General features: G+C 38.9%; 1 protein-coding gene across 3 annotated transcripts; it reads left to right on the top strand.

The window, feature by feature from the left end:
• The first annotated feature begins 1,116 nt into the window (after window positions 1-1,116).
• Window positions 1,117-27,311, top strand: LOC113109787 (serine/threonine-protein phosphatase 2B catalytic subunit gamma isoform). Of its 3 annotated transcripts, none has more exons than XM_026273550.1 (14): window positions 1,117-1,520; window positions 7,452-7,646; window positions 9,107-9,231; window positions 12,690-12,801; window positions 14,651-14,796; window positions 16,987-17,126; window positions 17,280-17,357; window positions 17,440-17,534; window positions 17,707-17,832; window positions 18,707-18,784; window positions 20,106-20,190; window positions 20,996-21,093; window positions 23,408-23,434; window positions 24,774-27,311. In XM_026273550.1, the coding sequence occupies exons 1-14, from the start codon at window positions 1,469-1,471 to the stop codon at window positions 24,947-24,949; spliced, it is 1,533 nt and encodes a 510-aa protein (XP_026129335.1). In that variant the 5' UTR covers window positions 1,117-1,468; the 3' UTR covers window positions 24,950-27,311. The 3 variants fall into 3 exon arrangements, with proteins under 3 accessions (XP_026129335.1, XP_026129334.1, XP_026129336.1); XM_026273549.1 differs by having other exon boundaries at window positions 1,118-1,520; window positions 7,449-7,646; XM_026273551.1 differs by lacking the exon at window positions 23,408-23,434 and having other exon boundaries at window positions 1,118-1,520; window positions 7,449-7,646.
• Window positions 27,312-27,827: the final 516 nt, after the last annotated feature.

The following is a 27,827-nucleotide window of genomic DNA, read 5'->3' as shown; positions in this document are numbered from 1 at the left end:
TCCCCATACTCAGGTGATTAAGGGTTAGTAAGTAAGGGGTTAAATGTTAACTATGTCCTCATTCACTTATAAATGTTGTGTGCGGTGTCTAAACAATAAAAAAAATAATAATAATAACTTTTTAAAATCAGTTTTACTATACATCTTTTACAATAGGACGCTTCCCTATTTGACCACTGGGTGACAATGCTGGATTACTGTTTATTAATTCTCTCCTATTCATAATTATTACCTGCTCCACCCTGTGTGTCTCTATACTGTCTGGATATAAAACAATATACACTTCATCAAGATAAACGGATTATACTAGCGGATAATTGAATAGCGATGCATATAAACGGGTTAGATATGTGCTTAAAACTACACTACCCACAAATATATGTGTGGAACAGATGCCGCCATGTTATAGGAAATCCGTTTGCACTGTGGATTAGAGTTTAATCCGCAAAAAAAGAGTCAGGGCGACTCAGAGGATCAAACAAGAAAGTAGAAAGACAAACCAGCGAGACACAAAATGAGAGCGTTACAATATACACGCACTAGAATACACATTTACCATACATAAGCCACTGAGGTCGCTTGACAAAAACAGGCAACATCTTGTGAAGAGCCTTTTTTATTGTCGCTTGCCGCTCACTCCGCCACCCCTCCTTCATAGAGATACACTCTGAGTCATTTTTTGGATTCGGTTCTTTTGAACAGTTCGTTTTAAAGAACCAGTTCAACGACCGATTTAGTGATTCTTTTACGTCAATACGTATTGCGTCAACTGCGTGGCATATAACATGTTTAGTCATTTGTAAACATATTTCGCAATAAATACTAATTTTTGTTATGAGTTTTAATAAAAATGTTTTAATGTGTCCAGATTGATTGAATTGCCTTACGCATTTGCAGTTATTTTGATTAGGAATAGTTAAAATGTTATTAGAAGATTATTTAAATAAACGCACTCATCAGTTCTTGGCTCATTGTGAACAGGACACGTCCAAAACAGACGGTTCTTGGTTCAGTGAGTCGGTTGACTCGAGAACCGATGCAGTCGTTTTCGTCAACGAACCGTTCAGACAGGAATTACGATCAGGTTCAAACGATTCCCTAAAAAAAGATCCGACACAAGCGAACGATTCTTTCACGAGTCGGACATCGCTACTCCCTCAGAGAAATTGACAGCAGCTGGGTCGCCTGTGTGAGCAAACCCGAAGGACAGACACGGCAGAAAATAAAACTCTGCCGTTTCAGTGGGCTCCCCCTTCCCCTTTCCCCCACCGTTTGAGCGTTCATATCACCAAACCGACCCGGACGAGCGCTCTGACTCCGTTTCCCCGCTCTTACAGCGGAGCGGTCAGGACTTTTCTTCCTCGCGAACTGAGACGTCAGTAGCTTAGCTGAGCTAACAGGCTAACACGACTAGCTGGGTTCAGCTACAAGGAGGAATTACAATTGTTCCACCGAGATACACTGAAGGATGTCGGGGAAGGAGCAGAATAAACAATCCACCACCGATCGGCTCGTCAAAGGTACGTTTTCTATGTGAAACTGTACGTTTTTATTCATTTCGCCTGGTTGTGTGTTAGCTAACCCGCGCTGGTAGCTGATGGGTGACATTCAGTTTATGTGTAATATAAATCTAAGCAAGTCAGGACATCTGTTGTGTTGACTGAGTTTTGGATAACTTAAAAAGTCTAATGAGACATGTTGACGGTTATTTTGACAGGTTGGCTCAGGCTGCACGGGATGAATTGGCATGAATTAAACGATATCAATGAAGTTTTAAGGTCTAGTGTGCAAACATCAGGTAGAAGTAAAGCTGTTATTAGTGAATCAGACCATTATAGGGATATTAGTGGGAATGCATGATACTCAGAGTGGTCTGGATATGCAAAACCACTGGGATTCATGAAACTGAAACTGCCAAAGCTGTCAAGTATAAAAAAATAAACATTTGATTTTGCATTGCAGGTGTTTTTCTGTGTAACTATAGATGCATATATTACTATAGGACTATACTTATATTATCTTAAAACTACAATTTTGTAGTTTTATTTTATATTTAAAAAATTTAAAATAGAAAATGTATGTTTTTGTGTGCATTTAATTTAAAATATGAACTTGAATCAGATTTCGAAATTTGGCTAGCTTTATGCATGTGTATTTCAGAAATCCCATAGGTTGCATTCACCATTGCACAACAATTAATTCACTGTAGTACAATTGCTTTCATCCTCTTTCTTCCTCCTCCTTTAGGGTTTAGGCAACATCAGTGAGAACTGTCACTTCAGCTTTACTCTTTTGTCTGAGGTAGAACTAAACTAATTGAAGTTATCCATGTGATCCCAATTAACATCACACTTCTAATCCTACTTTAGGACTAGAAAAAGGGATTGACCCTTGGGTAGGTGATGAATTTGTTGCATTTAAGCATCAACTCCTTATCAAGGGCTCGTGAGAGGTGAGACAGAGTACTACAACTTATTGGATCATTAGGTCTGTGGCTTCATGGGTATAAAGGCACCCGGGAAACTATGGCTTGTTTTTGATTAAAACTAGTGTGTGTCCGCTGACATGTATAGTGTGCTCTTTCCTCTCATTCCCTTATGTGCTGCTGTCAGCCCGCTGTGTTTTGGCTGATCGGGCTCAATTAGACAGTCTCTGTAATGAGCTGATAGCACTGGGCTAGTTCTGCATCCGTAATGACTTGCATCTCCATTCCCAAGTCAGACCATTCAGTTATCTAAATCGCTACAGACAAAAAAAAACCCCTCCTCATTAAAAAGAGCTGACTCTCTTTCTGTCTAGAATCCATCTTCTTCTTTTCTGCAGGAACAGGAGCATTTCAGCTCGAAATTGGTTCCAGGTTTCACTGAATGCCTCCTTTCAGTTTAAGCACTCCAACACCTGGATTTTACGCCACACGTATGCGTAATCGCAGGCTGTCTGAAAAAAGGTTTTTGTGGGATTTGTTTTGTAAGCTACGATGGTCCGACATCTGCATTGAGAGAGGTTTGAACTGGAGAATTATAGTCCGATGTATGGTATATATGCATGCAGTTTATTTCCATAGCGCTTCACACAGTAGAGATTGTTCATAGCAGCTTCACAGTGTTAAACAAGGAATTAACAGAATCGGTGATGCCAACTTCATCGCATATGGGGCAATTATACAAAAAATCAGGACAGCGGAGAGGGAATATTGTATGATTCAAGTGTTAATTGTAGATTGTTAGCACCTTGAAAGCGCTACTACCCAGTGACCAATCAGTGTCGTGCACCAGCGATCTTCTACCACGTCTGCGATAATTCTGTGTTAGCATATTTTCTGGCTGATGAGAGATGAATTCAGTCGGCTCGAGTGTTAAAAAATGAAAAAAGCTTGTTGAGAGCATGCCGGCCTGTCGTTTCGTCCATTGTGTTTGGAAGGTAAAATGACTAGAGCTTGTTTAAAAGGACTATAAGCTCTGCGAGAATGAACTCCAGCATGATTGAAGTGCTGAGTGGGAGTCGAGGTTCTCGCCAAGGCCGTGTCTTGATGAGTCCTCCCACAGTTAAAGCACGGAGCGTGGGGAATCAAGGATCGCAGCGGCACTTTTCGACTGCACACTCATCAGCCCAGCTGTGCTTGGAACAGTGCGACGGAGGCGGAGGAAAGACGAGGTTAAGTGCCTTTAAAAGCTTTGCTAGACATTTCTACGCAACTCTTTTCTCACTTTCCCCTGCTGAGAACGGCGGACAGTAGGGTGGTTGTTGTGTTGTGCATTTGAACATGGGTCAGCAGTCAGTTGAAGGCTTGAAAGGTTAGCATGAAAGAGCAGTTCAAGCTGGGTTGCTGTCTGTGGCATTTTTTATTAAACATTTTTTTTGGAGGGGGTAACATCAAGACCATGCCAACCCTGAAATCATATCACCATCTAATGTAATTAATCTGGAAATGAGTGCGTTATGCAGCTGATGCTATAAGTTTTGGACACCTGTCAGGTTGATGGTGGATTTGATGTTTTGAACTTTTGGCTTATTTACAGATAGAAACTAGAGCTGTCAGGGTTAGCGTCACCCTGCTTGTGTAATTATTCTGTCCTCATGCATGATTAACGGACCTCAGGCCCCGTCTCTTACCCTTTCACCAAGACTTTTTTCTCTAGGATCACTCAGACCGCCCAAGATAGCTCTCATCATCCTTGCTGAGAACCTCAACATCCATGTGTTTTCTTACCTAGTGCGTTCTCTAATATCAGCCCCCCAAAAAAACAAAAAACATAAAAAAACAGTTAGTTTGATAAAACCACAGATCAGACTGAACACAGGAAGTTACGCCTTTTCTAGCTTCCTTATTAATATACATGCGGTCTGGTCCAGAAGTCTCTTAAAGGGATAGTCCACACCAAAATTCTGTAATTTAGTGCAATGGTTTTGTCCATACAGTACGAGTCAGTGGGGTCCAAACCAACAACATCAGACCCAATTGAATGATCAAGTAAACTTGGAGACATTTTTTTTTTTTTGCGTTTGGAAAGGTTTAGAATCATATGCAGGTAATCCATGTAAGATTACGAAAACCAACAAATGTATATATGAAGCCATTTAAATCTTTAATGGTTGGACCGCTATGAGGTGAACAAGTGCAAAAGCAGTGGGTGTCTTTTTATTCTCGAAAGCTGACCTCCTTTTAACTGGGCCTTTATTGAGTTGGGTTTTGACATCATCGAGGGACACAAGTGTAGGACAGTCGCCTCACTGCTGGGTAAATACATATGTTTGGTACTTTGATATAGGGTTAATGTCTACAAAATTGGCGTCGGACAATGACTGTAGTGAAACATCGTGATGGACGATGACATCGGGGGGAGGGGAGTTAGGGGGTTTGCCCGAAGAGGGAATCCATATTCAGAAGGGCACAGAAAACAAATAATGATTGCTACATTACAGTACATAAAATTTCACATACTACATCGAGTAAGGAGAGATGGCTGAGGACGATGGCGAATGATTTGCAGATCCTTTGACAAAAATCGAATCTTGTAAATTTTTATGGTAAGTACTGCCGTTCCATAGTATAAACGGAGTATGTTTGATCGCAAATCTCAAAAGTGAAAGTGAAACTAAAATGCGATCATGCATTCCAAAAGCAGTTTCAGTGCTAGGCATATTAGTGGCTCCCTGATGCCCGCAATTTATAAACACTATAATTACCCAATGATACAGGCCTTACTGCGAGAGAAAGTATTGAAAATGTATTTTCCTCCCATCTTGTATTTATACCCTTTACGGTTTCTGTAGTAGGCCTTCACATCATTTTCTTTCCGAACACTGTATTGGGCAGATTGCAGGGGTGGGGCGGGGGATGGTTGGTCACGAGGCCGGCTCAACATTATGTCTATCATCCATCGCCAATGGACGATGGCATCGTCTATCGGCCCAACCCTACTTTGATAGTAAAATCTCCCTCCTGCCCTTTGGGCTTCATTGTCACATGCAAATGCACCACACTGAGCTATTACACATTTTCGCTGCCATCAACGTAGAAGGGCGAACTCCACCCTCCAGCCAGATAACAGCCCTGTTACAGCTTTAGTTAAAACAGGCAAATGAGCAGGTGTTCTTCCTTTTTTCTGTCAGGCATGAAAGATTCGTCGTTTTCTCTTCCTTATACTGGCATGCAACAAGAACAACACCCTCTGATGGTTTCTGCCTGAACAGAATCCAAAATCATCCAAAATCGGTTGGTTTTGTAAACCCAAACCGATTCTTTGCTCCTAATTCCACCACTGGAGTCCCTTAAAGGTTCCACGTCATCTGAGCTCGAAGCTTTATTGTGGTCTATCATGCCTTTGGTCCCAGTGCTGAAAGCCATGGCTGTCGGCCATACCCACATTCTTCTGGAGAGCGAGCTTTGCCAAACTGGCCTGTGACCCTGGCGGAGAGGATTGCGACGCCAACAGCTGGCCTTCTACCCCACCCCGACTTCAGGACCTAACTTCCCAACTCCTCTTAGACTAGTTTAAATGTTGTGGAATTCCTGCAACTGAAAATAGCTCGAGGCTCAGGGGGTTGCAGAGCGGTTGTAGCAGGCATTTGTTTGCATGCTGCCCGCCTCAGCGCTCACCCATGCACACAGTGTCTGAATGTAAAATCCCAGCCCCCAGGTTGTTGAGGGTTTATTTAAGCTGTCTTCTCCATGACAGTGAGGGCTTCATGTCTTCTTAACAAGACCTGTGCGTGGTGGTTGGGGGAAGGGACGGACCAGCTGTGGCTATGTGTGTTCTGATAACCCACATAGCTTTGTGGGAGAGTCCCAAATCCTGACCAATAACAGTAACCGTTATTAGCATGCATAAGTTTCACTTTTTAGCTACTGGCTGTCAGCTTGGCATCGCATTTCAGGCAACCTCGTAACTGCGAACTGTGTGTTTTCAGTTACAAAAAAGTGAATTGAGTAATAATGTGTCGTCTTGCAACCATGAGGTTTCACACATCAGTTTACTTTGCCTGTGTTCTGGCAAAGACGTTAAGGTAAACCGGCTGATGTCATTTCGTCAGTTCACTCACACATTCACATGTCATAAGTTAATGAAATTATCTGATAATGAAAACCGTAATGGCACCGTGTACTTGTGGTGCATCGTTTTTAAGGTTTGGGGTGTTCAGAATCTGTAATGCTTAATATTAAAGATCAGCACACTAAAATAAACAAGGCAGAAGATACTTGTCATGTTGACCTACAAAAAAAATGGGCTAAAAAGAGACTTGGGAGTGGGCTGTCTTTAGCAAATGTTTCGCAACTGTTTAGAACACCTTAGCAACTGTATAACACTTTAGCATCATTGCAGTGAATTTTGCACAGGCAAGCACCAAGAATGTTCAAAACTGCATGTTTTTTTCATTAACTGCTAGTATTAATATCTTGAATGATCAGGCTGGTTTTAGGTTCTGAAATGTCCAAATCTAGTTTGACAGACAAGCTTCGAGTTGCTTGTGATGGGAGCCTGAGAGTGGCATGTTAAGAAACTCTTGGGCTGAGATATTTTTATTTGGAGTAACACCGTAACAAATTTCTCTGCTTTTGGTTCAGCGCTTTTGTCACATGCCATCTGGCTTTGAAATTGTAGAGAAGTTAGCGCTTCCTTAACTTGGAGACACCTCGGTCAACAGATGCTGTGAACGACTCCGAGACTTCACCACACTGTTATCGACTGCACGGTCGCGACTGTGAACATGCTGCTTTAAATTTAGACATTTGTTGCGATGCTCTATCTGGTAGTTCCAAATCAATGGGATCTGAATTGCTCTGGCACAAAGCTGTAATCCATTTGTACAGTCAAAATGGCTAAAACGTGTATAATGTCTTGTTGTATGTACAATATCACCTCTCTGAAGTATGAAATGTTTGCCAGCAGGGTTTCCCTGTGACTAACAAGACTGTAAAAGTGAGTCTTTCTTTCTCTTTCCTGCAGCAGTGCCGTACCCTCCCACGACGCGGCTCACCTTGAAAGAGCTGTACGAGGACGGCAAGCCCAAGGTGGAGCTTTTGAAGAGCCACCTGGTGAAAGAGGGCCGTCTGGAGGAAGACGCGGCCTTACGCATCATCAACGATGGCGCCAACATCCTCCGCCACGAGAAATGCATGCTGGAAGTGGAGGCCCCCATCACAGGTAGGGTGTTGCACACTTGATGACTCACTGTGTGGCAAACGCTACAAAACTGTCATGATTCACAACCAGTGTCTACACTCAGGATGTGGTTCTCGCAGGATCTTCGTTACACCTAATGTCGTACAATCACAGAAAAACATGATGCCCTCTGGCAATGTTACTCGCCCACAAGCTTTCTCATAAACTAGAGTTAGTTTACAGCGATATGGTTCCCCTCAAATAGAGGGTTATCTAAGACTAATCAAAGTACCCTCAAGGTTCTGCGGTTACTTGATCGGGCATCTCTGATATCATCCTTAATCTTTAGGTTTAGTTTTGACCCTGACTTAATCCTCAAACCAGCAAGAAGAGCATGATTATTTTGATACAGAGCTAGTCTTCCACAGCAACCCTTAATGTGGTTGTTCGGTAAAGGTCAGAGAAACAGTTGCATCCTAGACTCTCTCTCTCTCTCTCTCTCACACACCCCCACACTTTAATTCCCCAGCAGAGGCCACAGGAAACCCCCAGCACTCGCCATACACTCGAGCAAAACACACAAACAGGTGTGTGGATATAAATGGGCACGTCTATCCATATCTTCCCCCTCCCTCGACCCCCACCCCGCACTCTCTCATGTCTTTCGTAACATGCACTAAGTGCATGATAATTGGCTTGCAAGAGAAAACCGAAGAAATTGTGGCATGAATAATTGCGATGGTGTTTCTGCCTAAAACATTTTATCTTGTGGAGGTTTAAGCAGGAATAAGGCTGGTTTGGCCACATCCTGTTTGTGGCGATCACTATTGATGCGTTTCACTCAGCCATTTTGAGTGGACCTAGTATTAGTGCACTTCCTTTTAGTGGTTGTAATATTTGTGCACCTTCAGTTGCTCAAATCTTAAAGGGGTAGTTCACCTAAAAAAGAAAATTCTTTCATTAATTACTTACGCTCATGCCATTCCAGACCCGTAAGACCTTTGTTCATCTTCGGAAGACAGATTCAGATATTTTTGATAAAATCTGAGTTTTCTGACCCTGCGTAGACATGGATGGAGCATGTTCAAGGCCCAGAAAGGTAGTAAGGACATTGTTAAAATAGTCCATATGACATCATTTGTTCAACCGTAATTTTAAGAAGCTACGAGAATACTTGTGTGCAAAATATCTTAATTTGGTGTTCCAAAGATGAACCAAGTTCTTACAGGTTTGGAGCATGAGGGTGAGTAATTAAAGACTTTGAATTAATTAATTTTCATTTTTGGGTGAACTATCCCTTTAAGATTTCTTCTCCCATCTTGAGCTCATTAAGACACGTCCTTGACCTCCTTGCGTGTACTCAATGTCTGATATTTCTTCATTTCTTTCTGCAATGTTCTCCAGTGTTTTTTGTTTTGGCCACATCCTCTCAATGATGTCACTGTTTTAGTTGTTTCAACAATTCAAGTGTATGTCTTAACGTGTTTTGTCACTGTCTTCAGTGTGCGGAGATGTCCATGGGCAGTTTTTTGACCTGATGAAGCTCTTTGAGGTGGGGGGTTCCCCGCACAATACACGCTATCTATTTTTGGGAGACTATGTGGATCGAGGCTATTTCAGTATTGAGGTGAGTGTATTCTGTAAAACAGGGTTAAGTGGTAAACATCTGTGTTTCTGTCTTGTAGCATTCCTTTAATTATGCTTATTTAGGCATTTCAAGTTCAATATATTAAGCTCTCAATATGCATTATACATTAAGATCAGCAGTATCAGTGGCATGCTGTCGATTATCATAGAAAATGATCTCAGATTGCTCCTCAGTTCACAGAAAAAGCATGGACACTTACAATAGAAGTCCATGGAGCAAAAAAAAAAAAAAAAAAAAAGCTAATTTTCTTGAACGGGCAGCATAAAGAATTTATATTATAGTTGCAAACTTAACAGTAATATGACTGGTTTAATTGATCACACAGTGACCTCAAATGCATACCAAGTTTAACTACCCAAATATTTATTTAACCAAAATATAAAGACAAAAATTAATTTGTTTCTGTAAAAAAACAAAAACAAAAAAAAAGAATGGTGCATCTCTAGCTTGCTACAAAAGCTGTCAATAGAGCCACATTTGTTTTGAATCCAGAACAACTTTATATATATATATATATATATATATATATAAAGTATATAAGAGGCTAGTTTTGTTTAAATCTGTTTATTGTCTCTATACAAAGTCTTTTAAATCTTCAAGGCCTCTTGAACACATCTTTGCAAAATTAACACATCTTGCTCATTGTAGACACTTGAGACGTTCACATTTAATATAGCTTGGCCCTCAGTGAATGCCATGTGGCAGTGCGAATCAAACAGCCTCTGTTGTAGCAGCATGCATTGTGATGATGCAATCAGCATGTCACCTCTGCCTGTAACACTGTATCATCATTGTAAAGCAGCCACAATGATGAAGCAGATGGCATTAAAGGATTATTGATCCCGCCGTTCTGCAGGCAAGAAAACGTGCTCCTCAACAACAAACTTGATAAAGAAATCTTCTGGTCCAGTTTATCAGCTGGCGTCTTTTATATCATTGGCCTTGATGTCTGATGTCACTCTGAATGGGACAGCAAGTGCAAGTCCTCAAAAAAGCTTCCACCTCTGCACCACGCTTTGGTTGCAAAGTTCAGGGACGGGAGAAATGTCATGGTTAAAAGAAGCGGCGTAAGCGAGCGGACACACCGCTGCTCAATACCATCAAACACAGCTGAGGGTCCGGGGCCCACCAGCCACCTGAGACTCATAGAAAGAGAGTGTGTGTTTCACAACAAAGGCCACTCTGAGTTCCTCCACCCTCCCTGGACATCACAGACCAAAAGCACTGAACTTCAGTCATCCGCCACACCACCTGCTAATGCCCTCTGACTGGGACGCTGCAGTCATCAAACGCTTTCGTAGGTTACACCACCAGACTTTGCTCCACCCTGACACCCAGTGCTGTGTGGAGAACGCTTCATTTTCAGTGTTTCTTTCAGTGCAGGGCTTGATGAAACTGACAACTGCTGGGCCTCTTTAAAGACGACTGCAACCTAATCGCAGACTGTCTTTCCTGAAAGGATGGAGAAAGAATTGTGTATTCTGCAGATTAACACAGAAATCCTGTTCACTGTTACGCAGCGGTGTTCTGTGGGTAATCTAACCATGTGTGAACTGTAAAGCCTTGCGGGTGTTTAATTGGATCGTGGAGATGAGCTAATGGAGCACACAGAGTGACTGACAGGTTACGATTTGAAGCAAGCATTAATAACTTCAGGCAGGTTAGCTACACCATTTCAGAGCTTGGGGTTGAGAGATGATATCAGAAGTAGATATGTAATGATTAAAATCCTAGTTTTGCTTAACTCGGTAAAGTGTTCTCTGTCTGCTCAGATGTGTTTGTGGTTCAGCATGTTTGGATTGTAAATCAGCTTCAGTTTCTTAAGTTCTTATCTGCCACTTGTAGACTCTAGCTTGCTGCTTCAGGTAAACTTACTGTATACAGTTATTAAAAAAGTTTTCAATAAGATTTTTTTTTCTTTTGTTTTTGAGAGAAGTCAAGGCCTCACCAAGGCTGCATTTATTTGACCAATAAATTGTTAACCGCAAATACCTTAAATATTGTAAAATGAAATTTATTCCTGTGATGCAAAGCAGAATTTTCAGCATCGTTACTACAGTCTCAAGGGTCACATGATCCTTCAGAGTCATTCTAATATTCTGGTTTCTTATTAGCAGTGTTAAAAACGGCTGTGCTTCTCAATATTTTTGTGGAAACCATGATTCTTTTAAAAGAAAGTTCGAAAGAACAGCATTTCTTTGGAATCTGTTGTAACATTATGAATATATTTCCTCTAACTTTTGAGCAAATTCATGCATTATTGCATAGAAGTATTCATTTAAAAAAAAAAAAAAAAAAAAAATCATAATCTCTCTTGACGTCAATGTGTATGTCAAGGATTTTTTTTTTACTACTTTTTTTTATTACGGTTTCATTAAAAGTGACTTAAAAATTAAAAAAAGTGTGTGTATATATATATATATATATATATATATATATATATATATATATATATATATATATATATATAAAAAAAAAAAATTAATTTACGGCTATAACAGCTGCCTGCTTTCCACCATATGTGTGTGTATGTGTATGTATATATAGATAGATAGATAGATAGATAGATAGATAGATAGATAGATAGATAGATTACATATAGATATTTATAGATATATAATATATTTATAGATATATAATATATATTTATAGATACAAAACAATTGCATCCACTTCACTTCCACTTTTGTGTAAAAATGTCTAAATTTCTTTGAAAAAAAGTTTATTGATATGACCATTTGAACTGGAAGAATAAGTTAATTCCCAATTCGACAGTGTGCTCTCTTAAACCGCCACAGTGGCAAATGAAGTCAGTCATTCAAGTATTCTCTGCATGAAGAAAAATTGCATACCATATATCCTATTGTGTTATACAATGATTTTCATTTTTCGGTGATCTATTTCTTTAATAAAACACCAGGAGTAATGGAGGTATAATCCTCTTAAACCATGAACCTGCTGTGTCGTGGCCTTCCAGCATATTAGTTTGAGCCGAATCAGAACGCTAATGATTGTGTTCAGCAGCCTTGTGTTTGTTTAGGCTTGACTGAACATATTTTTCCATTTCTACTTGGATATTCGTTTCTTTAACACATGCTCCATACTGACACTTAGCACTGGGTGATTGCAACTATCTTATGTGTGAACTGCATATGTTACTATTCAATATACTCCAGATTAAAATGTCACCAATGTACAAGAGAGACCTAGCCTGCAGGATGTCTATTCTAGTGCTTCGAAAACGACTCTGACCACACTGAGAAAAATCGGTTTCAAAGTTTCGGTGACCTGGATTTTCATTATTTGAGCTCTAGGAATTGATATGCATGCACACACAAAAAACTGAAGTATGAGCGCCATTGTGCGAAACGGAATATGATAACATTGCTATTGTGTGTGGTGTTTTTGTGACATGCTTTTTCTGTTTGCATCTGCAGTGTGTGCTCTATCTGTGGGCCCTGAAGATCAACCACCCGACCACCCTCTTCCTCCTCAGAGGCAACCACGAGTGTCGGCATCTCACGGAGTACTTCACCTTTAAACAAGAATGTAAGCTCAGCTCTTTAGAAACTCGGAGCGGGTGTGTGTGTAAACGTTATCAAGAGAATGAAATGAGATTTTGCCACATCCTATCATTCAAGTCTGTCATGGCAATTTTTTCCCCATTACCATCGTGACATCCCGAGAGAGAGATGGTGTCAGGGGAGTATTGGATGCTGGGCCACAGGCTCAGAGCTCAATCACATCCCTCAGCGCTCGTCAGGGCTCTTCACTCCCCACTTAGATTTACATCGGGCCAGTCATGACAGACGCTGACAGCTAACTGAAACCCGCACATCGAGCGGTTGCCTGCTTTCCCCCAGCAGCTGATGATCAGCAGACCCACACAGAGGCTGTGCAAAATTGCAACACCCTTCATTCAGCAAGTTGTATAAATCCCTCGTCGACTTAGGTGTTTATTAAATATTTTGGCTAATGTAACTTTGCTTCCAGCTGTCACTATGTAGTTTTCTCAGCCCTCGTTTTTACAATGTTACATTTTACTATGATTAAAGTGTGTGGGTTATTATCACTGTTATTATTTAATCCTTTTTTTTTTTCCTTTGGACAGTTTATATTAAACCATATCAGTTTTTATCATAGCTAATACAATAAAAAAGTAATTAGAAATTTGCTATTATTTGTAGTCTCCAATTTGCACAATGCTTGGAGGAAAAATTCAAAATCATGATTTTGAATTTTGTAATTAGAATTTTTTATTTTTTTATTTTTTATTTAATTTACAAATTATATATATAATTTCGGGAATGATTCACTCGGGAATGAAGTAGACTGCTTTCTCTACGAATGGGCATTTGAATCATTGGTTCACACGATTCGTTCAAAACACAGATTCATTCAGAAAATAGACACTATTGTGTTGCACAGACGCACAACAGTTCTGCTGTGGCTTTAGGTAATATTTTAATTTGCAAAATTTTATAAAAACACAATATTGAGTTTAAAATATAACACAATTTTAAATAATTTACTGAACTGTTGTATTAAATCACATTTGCACTTGTTCTTCATGACAAAAACAGTACTCGTGTGAAATTGCTCTCGCTGTTGGTGTGGTATCGCTTATCATATGATACAAATATGATACAAACTCATACAGGGGTATTTTTTGCCCCAATATGTAGAATTTTAGGGCATAACTGCCTTTACAGAGTTGTTGCTCAATCAAATACAGTTTGATCGATTATCAAATGAATCGTTAGTTGCAGACCTGATAGGTAACAAAACCTTGACCTTCAATTCATGTCAACAAAACCACCAAAAACTCTCCAATGAAAACTCCCTAATTTAGCCAATCAGGAACCACCCAGTGGCCTAGTTCGAGGCTGGCTGTTTCTTCATCCAGCTAATCAAAGGGCCTTTGATAATGATGTGCTACTTCACCACTTGCTGGCTCATTGCCGTGTTGTTCTTTGCTCATCACGAGGAAGCCTGTTTCTCATCTGTCAGTGCTGCTGTTTACAATACGCAGCACAGCTGGCCCATTCTAAAATGTCAGGATTTAACGGCGGTATGCGGCCCATGTTCCTCATGTAACGTGTGTCTGGCCTCAGCCTCCTTTAATCAACCTCCCGCCGCGCTGCTTTCCTCAGTTCATCCCAATTAGCACGCGGGTCTGCTGCAACATCACCTAACAAGGCATGCAACATCCTCCTCCTCCTCCATCTATTCCGTCAGCCTTGGAAAGTTGGCAAGCTTCGGTCTGCCCTCACCCACCCAGCATTACTGTGATATGTCATTCGGACGGTGTGACAGCCTTGGCTTAAAAAGCTCATTCACTCCGCTTGCGCCTGTTTGGAGATACATGGGTGTTTTTATTGTGGTTCTCTCATCGCAGGCAAGATTAAGTACTCGGAGCGTGTGTATGATGCCTGCATGGATGCCTTTGACTGCCTTCCTCTGGCTGCTCTGCTCAACCAGCAGTTCCTGTGTGTTCACGGAGGCCTGTCCCCTGAGATCACCTGCCTTGATGACATCCGGAAAGTAAGAAAGATGTGGGGCTGTTGTATTGTGTGTGTGTGTGTGTGTGTGTCATACTCATGGTAGGACAGTATTGGAAGGTGCAAAATTTGTTATGAAGGTGATGCTTGTTTCACTGTTGTGATGATTCTTTAAAGGGGATGAATTTAGACATGCAACTTCTCATAGGGAGTTGTACCACGAAACGAGCAAGATGTCAACATGCTGAAACCCTCTCTGAGAAGTTGAATCTTTAAACTGATCTACTTTTAAAGCACTGCACCTAAGAATATTCAAGCTAAAAAAAGAGAGATGTAAAATCTCTATAAACTCACTATTCTACTTCACCATTCGAAATGATCAACTATCAACCATCCTGAGCCATTCCTATTATTATTATTATTATTATTATTATTTAATACATAAACACATTTATTATAGTAATGATTTATATAAATATTATGATCTACATAAATTGTATTAACAAAAATAATAAAAATAAATTCATAATTTTTTTTTAATTTAAAATGATTACTTATTACTATATTAGAAAAAAAACAATTTATTTTCTTATTATTAGATGTAATAAAAATTGAAACACCTCAGTTGTTGATGATAATATTTATTTATTTATTTAATTTTTTATTATTATTTTATTTTTTCATAAAAAAGTAATGCATTACAATATTGCGTTAATCCCTAAAAAAATAACTAATTATGTTACTTGGTTACTTTTTATGGAAAGTAATGCGTTACTTTCATGTTACTTTTTAAATATAAGCAGGGCTTCATTGTTATTTAATATAAGTTCTATTTATAGCGAATATAAAAGCCCTTTCACACCAAAAAGTGTAATGAATAAACCTCAGGTTGAAGGAAAAGTAAATTCACGTCTGTACAGTAGAACACAGGAGAAGGTTCAACACTCTTCAGCAATAAAAAACAATGAAGCACAATTGTTAGTTTATCTAAAGTCATTTTTGCTCATTAGTATGGTTGAACTGGATCCTCAAAGGTCAGCAGCAAAGACATTAGTTAATAAAATGAGATTACATTTGAGTAATTTAACATATTTATTTATTGCAGGTTTGCATCTTATTCTGAGTTTGCATTTCACAGTTTAATAAATTTTGAAGAATATGAATCCGTTTTTTTTTTTTTTTTTTTTTGAGTGGGATAAATTCATTCACATTTAGTCTAGACCTACAGCGTGTTCACACAGCACACACAGCGCGTCTGTACTTCCAATTTCTCCCAATATGGGGACAGGAGAATTGTCAGTCAATAAATGGGAAAACAAAGTAACTGGCGTTACTTTTTTGAAAAAGTAACTTTTTTTGAAAAAGTAACTACGATATTCCATTGTAAATTACAAGGTAATGCTTTACTTTACTAGTTATTTGACAAAAGTAATCCGATTACATGACTTGCGTTACTTGTAATGTGTTACCCCCAACACTGATTCTTTTTTACTATATGCTATACTGCTTTTACTAAAGTTATTATTATTTAAAATGTAATATTTTTCATAATAATCATTCTAAATTAATTGGTGTAAAGGTGTAAAACAAGTCGGTAAAGCGGACTTCTCTCTAAATTTGTTTTAATTATATGATAATAGTCCTAAAAATAATAGTAATATACTACGCGCTTTGCTTTGAAACCCAATGCGCAAACAGACCTGAAGGGATTAAGCCATATTATGCTTTCAGTTTTAGTTCGTTTGCCATACTGTCAAAGCATAATGGCCAAAACCACAACTTTAAAGACCTTTTATGTAAGAATAAGTTTCAATATAATTTAAAAACTACACTTTTTTTTTTTTTTTTTCCTGGAAGACCTATCGTTTCATATCGTCCTGTGACCACAAAAATATCGAGTCAGTTTTGCTATCGCGATACCACGATATTGATAATATTGTTACATCTCTAGTATAAACACAAATTTAGTTAAAACCCTTTTTGGTATATTGGTTAAAAAAATCCTTAGATCTCGTTATTTCCTTATTAATACGTGCTTTTATAAGATGATGGTTTGCTCAGTGCTTTTAATAATTACTTGACGTTATTAAAAATGTGTCACTGATTTGTACATTTTAAGCAAATGCACACAGATTGAATGTGTTTTGTTGTGGTGATGGATAAGATGGTGCTGCTGAACAGAAATGCAGGGTTTTTGAGTTCTGATTGTCTGTTTTGCACTGTTGTGCTGCAGTTAGACCGGTTTAAAGAGCCTCCAGCTTTCGGGCCGATGTGCGACCTGCTTTGGTCTGACCCTGGCGAGGAATACGGCAGTGAAAAGAGCTCGGAGCACTTTTGTCACAACAGTGTGAGAGGATGTTCCTATTTCTACAGGTACTCCAGCTGACAGTCTGCCCACATGCACATTTGTTTGAAAGCTGCCTACACAATCCCCGTTCACAGTTGCACCTCTCAGTGTTAGTCATGCCGTTCTGACTGATGGACTGCTGGAATCGCTAATTACACCTCTTTCTCTGTCTTTAACAGTTACCCTGCAGTATGTGACTTTCTGATGAATAATAACTTGTTGTCAGTTATAAGAGCACATGAAGCCCAAGACGCAGGGTGAGTTTATTGCTCACCACACTCATAAAGCTCTGAACTGAATGCAAACAGCTCTTACTGACAGTGTCACTGACCCCCTTAGGTATCGAATGTACAGAAAAAGTCAGACGACAGGCTTCCCCTCTTTAATCACAATCTTCTCTGCACCAAACTACTTAGATGTGTATAACAATAAAGGTAAGAGCTCTTAAGACCGTTTTGAGCCAGTGCCATTGTGCTGAGCTGTTTAATTTGTGCCCTTGTGCAATAAATTCATGCAGTCCAGGAATACATGGCTAATTTATTTACAATTTAAAGTCTCTCAGGATTTATGACTCTTTATTAATTTTTTTTTCTTTAACCCATCAAGCTGCTGTGTTGAAATACGAGAACAACGTCATGAACATCCGGCAGTTCAATTGCTCTCCTCACCCGTACTGGCTGCCCAACTTCATGGATGTGTTCACATGGTCACTGCCCTTCGTCGGGGAGAAAGGTAAAGAGCACATGGGAAGGCCATCATCCTTTTTTTTTCTTCTTTTTTTTCTTTTTTTTTTCCGTTGATTTTGACATCAGAAATGCATTTGCAAAAATTATAGGATGTGGTTTTAGAAATTAGTTTTACTGTGCATCAATTCTGATGGTTTATTGATTCTCTGGGAAACGTTCAGACAAATTGTCTGGATGGAGTAACCAAATGCATATCTGTACTCCAATTTTAATATCACCCCATCGTCAGCCTGTGAGATCGCGGATACACGATATTACCATGCAAATTTATTAAATTATTGACTTATTTCTCTGCCTGAAAGTGAACCAACTCCAGCGTTCAGTTATTCAAAAAGCATCTAGAGAAAACGAGCAAAGAACATCATCACACTAAAAAACATAAAAACACTCCCGTTATAATCTGTGAATCTACACTGTATGATGAATAAATCTCTTATACTTGCATCACCCGAGCATCTGCACTGTTCATTAGGCGAGTGCACGATACTTCATCTGAACGCCTCTGATTGGCCATTGCATTCATAAACTCAGCATAATGGTGGGATTGGTTATAACAAACAATACTGTGAAAATGCGAAAAAAAAAAAGAAAAAAAAAAGCCCTAATATTATTTGGATGGTATACTAGACTATTAATAATAATCATCTTGCGATCATCAAAGGCATCAGCCACAGGCAATATCTCTGACTATCGTTAATACTCAATACAATCGTCTATTGGCACAACCCTCATCTTTACATAATGACCATATGTTGAAAACTATGTTGCATGTGATTTAAAGCCTAAGCATGTAATTAATAGTAGAAGTATGGTGTTTAAAGAGCGTATGTTAAAGCTGGCCTTCTCTCATGTGCTCTCAGTAACAGAGATGCTGGTCAACGTGTTAAGCATCTGCTCAGATGATGAGCTGATGTCTGAGGGAGACGACACATGCGAAGGTAAGAGCTTGGAAAGTTTCCTCTCGTGGATGGGTCTGTGTTTTGCGCTTTTGTTTCATCGTGGCTTTTTTTTAAACCCCAAATAAATTCAGTTGAGCCCCACTGTTGTCTTATAGAGGTTGAGGATACAAGCAAAAACTTACACTACTGTTCAAACTTTTGGGGTTGGTATGAAGTCTCTTAGTTAAGTTTAGGTTTTGGGTCGGATTAAGGATGTAGAATGTGGTCATGCAAAATAATGTGCTAATAAACAGCCAGGGCGTTAATTATTGACATGCTAGTAAACTACTAGTTAATAGTGGGAATTGACCCCTATACCAAAGTGTCACCAGTTTTTAATTTCCCATTCAGGAACTTCAATAATACACATTTACTTCAATTAAAATGTTAAAAAGTGTGCTCCGTCAACCTCATCACTTAAAAGTCTGCTTTCTTTGATTTCTCTTGTCTTCTCATCATGGATTTCAGCTCTGTTAAATATCCCAGAATGCCTCTTTTCTCATCAAATAATAGTTCTCTGATTAGTGTGTAACAGTCCTCCGTGCATAACCCATATATCTCTATTTAGGACACTATATTCTTGTGTGCATGTTGCTTTAAATACGAACTCAGCATTAATTGTGTGATTTTTAAATGGGCTTCCTGCTCTATTATGAAGATATAAAACTGCAGAGAAAGGATGTACATAAACAGTGCTTGTTTTATACTTCATCAATGCCTTCAAAGCATGCTCTTTTTGCTGTGAAGTTATCAGTGAATCAAATATATTGCTAACCTTCTACCTAGACATGCATTGCCCTTAGCGGCTAAGCTGAGACAACCTGTGTCTCCATTCGTTCACTTCATTAATTTAACATTAATTCCTGCTCTTAACACGAGAGCTGTGAAGTACAGTGATGCCTCTTCTGCTGTAATGAAACCAGATGAACCCGTTCTGAACACCCACCCCCCACCACCCCACATCTGAGGAGCTGTCATGAAGGAATACAGTGTCCCATTTACTGTTCTTGATGCCCATTTGATTTGTCCTTCTTTTTTTTGAATGGTGCATAATTTTAACTTGGCCTGACATACTTCCTCTGTGAGCCTTTGAGTTTTGAAATGGGGTTTATTTATTTCTTATGGGAGTTCAGGATGTAATGGCTCATTTGATCTGCAGTACGTTTGACTCTTGCCATCAGATAGGACTAGTGTGCAGATAGGGATGTCGATTAAAGTAGTTCACAGAATGTGCAAGGTTTCAAGTTGACAGATATAGACAGCAAAATGATTCCCATAAATAAAATCTCTGTCCCTCCCCATTTGTGCATGTTTGTGGCAGGTGGCACCCCGGCAGTCCGCAAGGAGGTGATCCGAAATAAGATTCGTGCCATTGGCAAGATGGCCAGAGTGTTTTCTGTTCTTAGGTGAATATACACACTTAGCGTACAAATCCCTCATGGCCAAGGATTTTACACACCCACACACACCCACACACGCACACTCTGTTCTGAACATCTGAGATGTGGCCCTGTTCTTTAAAAGCAAAAGCAACAGTATTTGATACAAGTGGTATCAGAAAGAGAGGTTTATAAAATATGAATATTACATACCAGGTAGATCTGTCTGTCTTTCTCTCTCTATCTCCTTATATGTATTATTTTTGTAATGTGTAAATATAATACATATGGCACATATATATATGTATATAATTTATTTATTTATTTAAAAAATGCAAGGTCAATAAGTCTCCTTAAAATATCAGATAATTTGACTTTTTTTATTACGAGATACGATTAGTTCAAGTTATAATTTTCCATGGTGCATCTCCCCAAAACTCTTAGTTTAAAAAAGGCAGTTATTATTTATATTTGTTACAAAAAAGGCCATTATTATTTATATTTGTTTTATTAAATTTATGCATTAAGCAGACGCTTTTATCCAAAGTGATATACAGTGCATTCAGGCTATCAATTTTTACCTATCATGTGTTCCCGGGGAATCGAACCCCCAACCTTGAGCTTGATAGCGCAATGCTCTACCAATTGAGCTACAGGAACACTATTAAAAGATTTTCCATGGACACATTTCTTTTCATTATTTGTTTGACATAAATGCAGAAAGTCAACTTAAAACATGATGCTTTCTTGAAAATATTCATCAGGACACTTTATTTGAAGCCAAATGGTAGCTGATTTTGTATCCCTTAACCGTGTGTGGGTGTTTTTTCAGAGAGGAGAACGAGAGTGTGTTGCAGTTAAAGGGCTTGACCCCCACTGGGACGTTGCCTGTGGGTGTGCTGTCAGGAGGCAGACAGACCCTACAGAGCGGTAAGTCTTGCTCCCGGCATCATTGAGCTGTCGCTGCGGTAGTGTGGAGGCTGATACCTGCTCTCCACCGACCCCCTGCTACTGTTACACTCTTTCTTTCTAAGTTCTCTCTCTCCGTCTCAGTCACTCTCTCTCTCTCTCACTCTCACTCGCTCTCTCTCTCTCCCTTGCCTGGCAGCTCTGCCTCTCTCACCGTGCAGCACACCCATCATTGACTTGATCGAAAGTGATATCGTTTAAAAGGGGGAGATTTTACAAGGGTTTGGTCATGAAGGGGATTTCAGGCAACACGCTTCAGATTTCCTGTCCCGACAGGGACCTGAAAAACTTCCAAGCACTGCTGAGATCGTAGTGAGTGCCAAGGATCTGCTGCCGGGTGATGCTTTCACAGTGAGAGGGGCTCCTGTGAGCTTATGACTATGACGCAATATGACCCAATTTAGCTAGCGCCTGTCTGTGTGCCATGCTTCCTCTCCCTGCCTTCACTGTAAAAACTCATCAGCCTGCTGCCCTCCTACTAACAACCACATTAACATGGTCAGGTTTGTTTTTGATTCAAGTTGGTGCTCAAAAATTTGGTATACAATAACCTACTGCGCATACTAGGGGTTGGGGATTTGAACAAACCACTAACCCTAAAGGTGCAGTCAATCGAAATTTCAGCAAAAAAGGCCCATGTTCTGTTGACAAAAGTGTAGCGATGTTTGAAGTATTTCACTGAAGTCACTTTTACGCCATGAAGCTTTCTGTTGGTCAGCATGGTGAAATCTGCTTGAATTATTTTGCTCTCACATGAAACGTCTGATCTTGTGGATTCCTATTTACAAACTAACTGGGTTCCAAATTTCTCCAAGCAACAGTAAATGTGACTTGCACCTTAACTGGAATACAATTTGTGTTGAAAGATCTCAAAATTGTGCTATCATTTTTCAGAGTGGACTGGCTTTAATGTTTAATTAACACAAAAATGAAAATGGTGGTTCTTTCTGATCCTGCATAGACAGCAACGCAACTGACATGTTCAAGGTCCAGTAGTACGGACATTGTCAAAATAGTCCATGTGACATCAGTGGTTCCACTGTAATTTTATGAAGCTACGAGAACACTTTTTGTGTCATTCTACAGGTGTAAAGTATTCTATTAGAACCACTGATGTAACGAGGACTATTTTAATGATGTCCTTACTCCATTTCTTGACTTTGAATGTGGTAGTTTCGTTGCTGTCTATGCAGGTTCAGAAAGCTCTTGGATTTCATCAAAAATATCTTCATTTTTGTTCTGAAGATGAATGAAGGTCATTTTTTTTCTTTTTTGGTGAACTAACCCTTTAAGATTTTCAAGTTCTATTTAAAGTATGAATTTTATTTTATTTTTATTTTTTTGCCAGGGCAAAGTCAACCAGAATGTCCTAGAAACTGCATAGCAATGTGTGAAATTTGTGGGATCAGAAAATGACACAAGCTGCACTTTTGCTAAACGTGTCTGAGTATTATACTCCTATGCAACTCTTAGACCACCGTTCGGACAAAACCAGTTTTTTGAGCAGCAAGTCCTCATATCAGAATAATTTCTGAAGGATCTGGAGGAATGATGCTGGAAATCTAGCTATGCTTCAGAGGAATACATGAAAATACTGCCTTGAACCAAAAAGACTTTAAAATGTATTAATGGAAAATGCAGTTCCAAGGGAATTTTCATACTTGGCAATCTATGGCATTAACATTTTTTGGAAAGCCCAGCTGTTAAGGTCATATGTCAAGACACAGTGAACTACAAGGCAGTCTTATGACTGTAATGTGTTGGTGGTTCACTGGGGGAGGGGATGTAAATAAAAGGACTCTACTGTAACAACACATCGCTCAAAACTGTCTTGCCTCTCATCTTCCTGTGAAGGCCACAAATAAACTGTCATCACGCATACAAGTTTTTTTTTTTGTTTTTTTTTTTACGGCGAAAGCCTTTCCTTGTTTGGATATTGTATACCTTAAGCTTTAAAAATAGACTAGATCCATGTCAAGAGTAGTTCAGAAGGCGCCGCATCTCAGATTCAAAAGCACTGGTTCTCAAAAACAAACCTGACCAAGAAAAAAACGAGTCTTGAAATCTGTTTATGTTCTGGATGTAGCAACTAAACTAACTTCTCAGGTTTCTTCCTGTGTGGCATGTGAAGCATTCGGGCTGGTGTTGGGAGGGGAAGATGAATGAATAGGAAACGGGGAGGGGGTTTGAATGGACTTGTGATTGCATTGATAACTTGACTCACTTTCTTTCCCCGTTCGTTTTGGGCATGGCACTACTACTCATGCTTACACAGCCACCGTAGAAGCAGAGGAAGCACGAGGTATGCAAGACATCTGTGAGAACTTCTCAGTGTTGTCTGTCTGTTACCCTCCCCCTTGGATAAACTGTCTGTCCTTCGTGTGCATTTCGTCCCTTTGTAGTCGCCCGATGTCATTTAGTATTTATTTGTATGTAGTTCACGTGCTTGTTGCGTTTAAAGTTAGCCACGTTTGCATGTTGAGATGTTTGTTTGTTTGTTTGTTTGTTTGTTCAGTTTGCATTGAAAGTAAAGTGTGAGATTTCTGCGCCACTGAACAGATAACAAATTCAACCTGCAACAACATTCGCAAAACAATTTGCATAATGTGACTTGTTAAAGTAAATACAATTTTAAAATGATAGTTGACCAAAATATGAAATTCACTGACCCTCATCATGTATAACTTTCTTCTGTGGAGCATCAAATTTTTTTAAGAGTTTATTTGCAATCACTCAAAATTCAGTTTTCAAAAATCATGTTTTTTATTATGTTTTTGTTTTGTGTTAATCGGTTGAGTTATCGTTTAACCATTTTTAAAAATGTCTTTAAAAAAAAAATGTTGGACTTTACTCGCTTGCGTTGTTTGGAAAAAAAATAGTTCTTTTAAAATTACTTTTGTGTTCCACATGAGAAAGTCATGTACAGCTGTACAAGTTTGAAATGAGTCAAGGGTGAGTAAATGATAACAGTTTCATTTTTTGGGTGAACTATTCCTAATAACGCTTGATAAACCGGTAGATTTGGCTTTTGAAATAGGACCGTTTCAGAAAGTCTCGCAATCGTGAACGTCTCAGTCACAGCTGTTTAAAGTGGGGTGCGAGCAGACCACAGCATGAGACTGAATCTTTGTTTTTATCAGTTTCACTTCCTGACCAAAAAGCACACAAATAAACTCTGATCTAGGCCTGTTTTTGCCTTTTAATGTCAAGCTTGACGTGGGTACATAAGCATTTCTGGTTAATGTTATCGAAGCTAATCAAGCTTTACTGTAGTTCTCTTTTTCTTATCGCAGCTGGTTGATTGGCTGACTGGTATATTTAGCTGTATTTCATCAGTCTTTTTTGGGTGCTCTTTGGGGATGAACAGCCCTCTGTAGTCATGCTACTTTTAGTGACTGAAAATGTTGTATCTAATAAGTTAATGTTGGGATGTGGGACTGCTTGATTTGGGGTAGGGGGCATTAATTTAATTTTTTTTAAATGAAGCTCCAACCTTTCTGTGCTTTTGTTTGTGATTTAGATATCATTATTACTATATAATGAAATTAAAGCATACCAATAACACCCAAAACAAAACCGAACATTGCTGTCTTACTCCAAAAGCATTGGCGTTAACTAACGTCCTGCTTCCATACTTCCAGCCATCCAAGGCTTCAACCCTCAACACAAGATCCAAAGCTTCGAGGAAGCACGCGGACTGGACCGGATAAACGAGCGAATGCCTCCGCGCAAGGACAGCATGCAGCCAGACGGCACTGCCAACTCCATCAACGCAGCCAATTCCCCCGACAAGAATGGCACCAACGCACAGGCGTAGTAACCCAGCAGCTACCTAGCGCTCTCCCTCATCCTTTCCTTTCTGTCTCTCATATTTTTTTTTCTGTCTCTCCCTCTGTTTTCCTCTCATTCTCTCTCTTTTTGGTAGAGGTGATGCCCCCTACATGCAAAACTCTCCAGGACCATTTCGGGGAGAATCGCACAATACCATGAAGAGGGCATAATGAGAAACAAACCATGGTTCTTATTTATTTATTGATATAGATGATAAGAAATTTAAGATCTGTAATGGTGGGAAAATTGAGATGAATGAATACGTACAGGATGAATATTACATGTGTATATAAAATACAGAATATATATATAGACTTAGCATTGGGGTGGTGTAAGGTCATCTTAGATTCAGTAGATTAAAAAAAAAAATCAATTTTGTAAATTTACGTTTATAAATTAGGTTTATTTCTGACTTTTTTTTTTTTTTAAACCAAGACTTACTCATTAGAATTTCTTTATTGTCGTTTGTGCGCTTGGCAAAATAATTCTTGGCCCAACATAATTATATAGAATGCTTATTTGTGAATAATACCCAAAGCGAGTATGTTAAATGTTGACGCAAAACAAAAAAAAAAGTTTTGGTATTGAAACAATGTGGAAAAATACCTTTACGATGCCAACTATAGCTAAGATGAGTGCATTAATAACAAGTGTTGGCACGTTTATATGTACTTGTACATTTTCAAGTGTTCCCTCAACCAAATGTGATGTTTACTTTCTTAGATTATTTTTTTTTTTTCTGTTCATAACTCAAACTACACCAATTTGTAATCAAGAAGGTGGGAAAAGCACCAACCCTCCCAGCAGCTTCTCAAGATGGTTGGAGGAGCGATTGTGTCTGCATGTTTTTGTTTACTTTCAACCCTCCGTTTTGTAGTCACTCCCGCTTTTATATGCCTCTTTGATGTGCTTTTGCGCACTTTGACACCTTTCAACGTTTCGCTAATGCCACATTGGTTAAAGGCATGATTGAACTGCCACGATTTTATGCAGATTTTTAGCTTTAGCAGTTGAACGAATCCAATGATGTGTGCGATAAATGTGATTGGATGAGGTGGACGTTAAACATGCCTTACATCCTGCATCTCATCTCGGTTAGAGTAAATTAGTTAAACCGTTTTTTTTTTTGTTTTTTTTGATTGCCTTTTATTTTCAGTTTTTTTTTTTTTTTATAATTGTAGCCCACCAGTTGAATATTTTAAACTTTAAAAACCCATTTAATAGTTTTTCAATTTATCTAATTAATGTACCTATAATAACTATCTTCAGCGCTAGTATTTCTATAGCTGAGCTGTGCGCTCTTCTAAATGCCTGTATTCTCTAGAGTGGACCATTTTCCACGCATATGATTGAACCTGAAGTAAAGCAGAGTTATTTTGATTGCTTTTACTGTACTGTGTGTTTTTGAGAATTAAGGACAGGATTTGCAATCTGTTTACCAAATCGTCTTTTCAAACTTTGTTTTCGTTGTTCTTTTTTCTCTCTACTGTACCATTATCATTACATAATAATCCGGCGACTGGAGATTTCGCTGCGCAAAGACTCGAACTTCCTGTCCGTTACACATTTGAGGTCATGTGCCATGCTAATAAATATAGCAAAAGTAATGTGTGCAGGCATCGAGACTGTCGCTCACAAGTGTATTTTCCGTTTTATCTAACACCGCAAGCAGTTCAGGGTTTGTATGTCTTGCGCAATCTTAAAATGAGACTCGGCGAGGGTAAACTTGCATGCTATCATTACTGTATTTAAAAGTAACTCTCATCCAAAGAAAAATCAGTGTTTTAATGTAATATATGGCTTTATCATTGACAAAAAAAAACAATTGCTGATTGTATATAATCGTTGCCTCTTCATTTGCTTGAGATGAGGCGAGCGCTCAATCAGCGAAGTAGTCATGTAGACACTCTGTAACGAAGAAAAACGCCTCTGTTAAGTTAACGCTTTACTTTTTGCGATATAAAACACCTGAGAGAGGCCTACGACCTTAAACAGGTACCAAAAGTTGATGAGTAGATCATCACGACCACCTTTTCGTGTCCTCTTTTAAAGTGTTTGTCTTTTCAAGTCTTTGTTTCATGTAATGAGCCTCTGCAAACTATTGTTTTGTTTAGTTTCCTTCATGTTTAATTTAAAAGGGGATGTCTGGTGTGAGAGTCGGGTGGGTTTTGTTTGATATCGGAGAGGAATGGGGGCGTTCAGACCACTGACCCCGTTTTAGGAGGGCTTCTGTTACAAATTCCAAACATATCTTGCAGAAACTACAAAAAAAATGTTTGACATTGTCCATTTAAAAAGGAAAAAATGAAAGTAAAATGAAATAAAAAATGTGGGGGATAAAAAAAAAACCTGGTGTCGTTTCTTTATTTCTTTGTCTGTTTTGATTTGTTTGTTTTTGGGAGATTGGCCCGTTACCAGATTCTTCACCTACTATATTGCGTTTGCTTCTAGCATTTGAGCGGTTGATTGATGGCAGACTTATGTTTTGTGAGACCGGCTTTGTCATTTTCTCTTCTTTACACATGTCTGTGCTTGTCAAGGTTTCCTATGATTACGACGTTACATTTTTTTAAGGTTTTTTTTTTTTTTTTTGCTTGAAGGACAAGCTATTGTATTGTTACCTGTCTGAACACGGCCCACACACACATGCACATTCCAAGCGAGGCCGAGATTGAATGATATTTGTGCTTGAGATGAAGAATGCACAGTAAGACAGTGTTATCTAAAACTATTTGAAATAAAATATAAATATTAAAAAAGAAAGCTAAACTTCCATGATGCATTAGCACCTAATTGATATTAAATGTACAAACCTTTAGTTATTTCATTATTTTAGCTACTCCAATGTAATCTGATTTAAATGT

Source organism: Carassius auratus, chromosome 10 (assembly GCF_003368295.1).
Source record: "Carassius auratus strain Wakin chromosome 10, ASM336829v1, whole genome shotgun sequence".
In the NCBI taxonomy this organism is placed as follows: Eukaryota; Metazoa; Chordata; class Actinopteri; order Cypriniformes; family Cyprinidae; genus Carassius; species Carassius auratus.
This window is presented reverse-complemented; position numbering and strand designations above follow the sequence as displayed.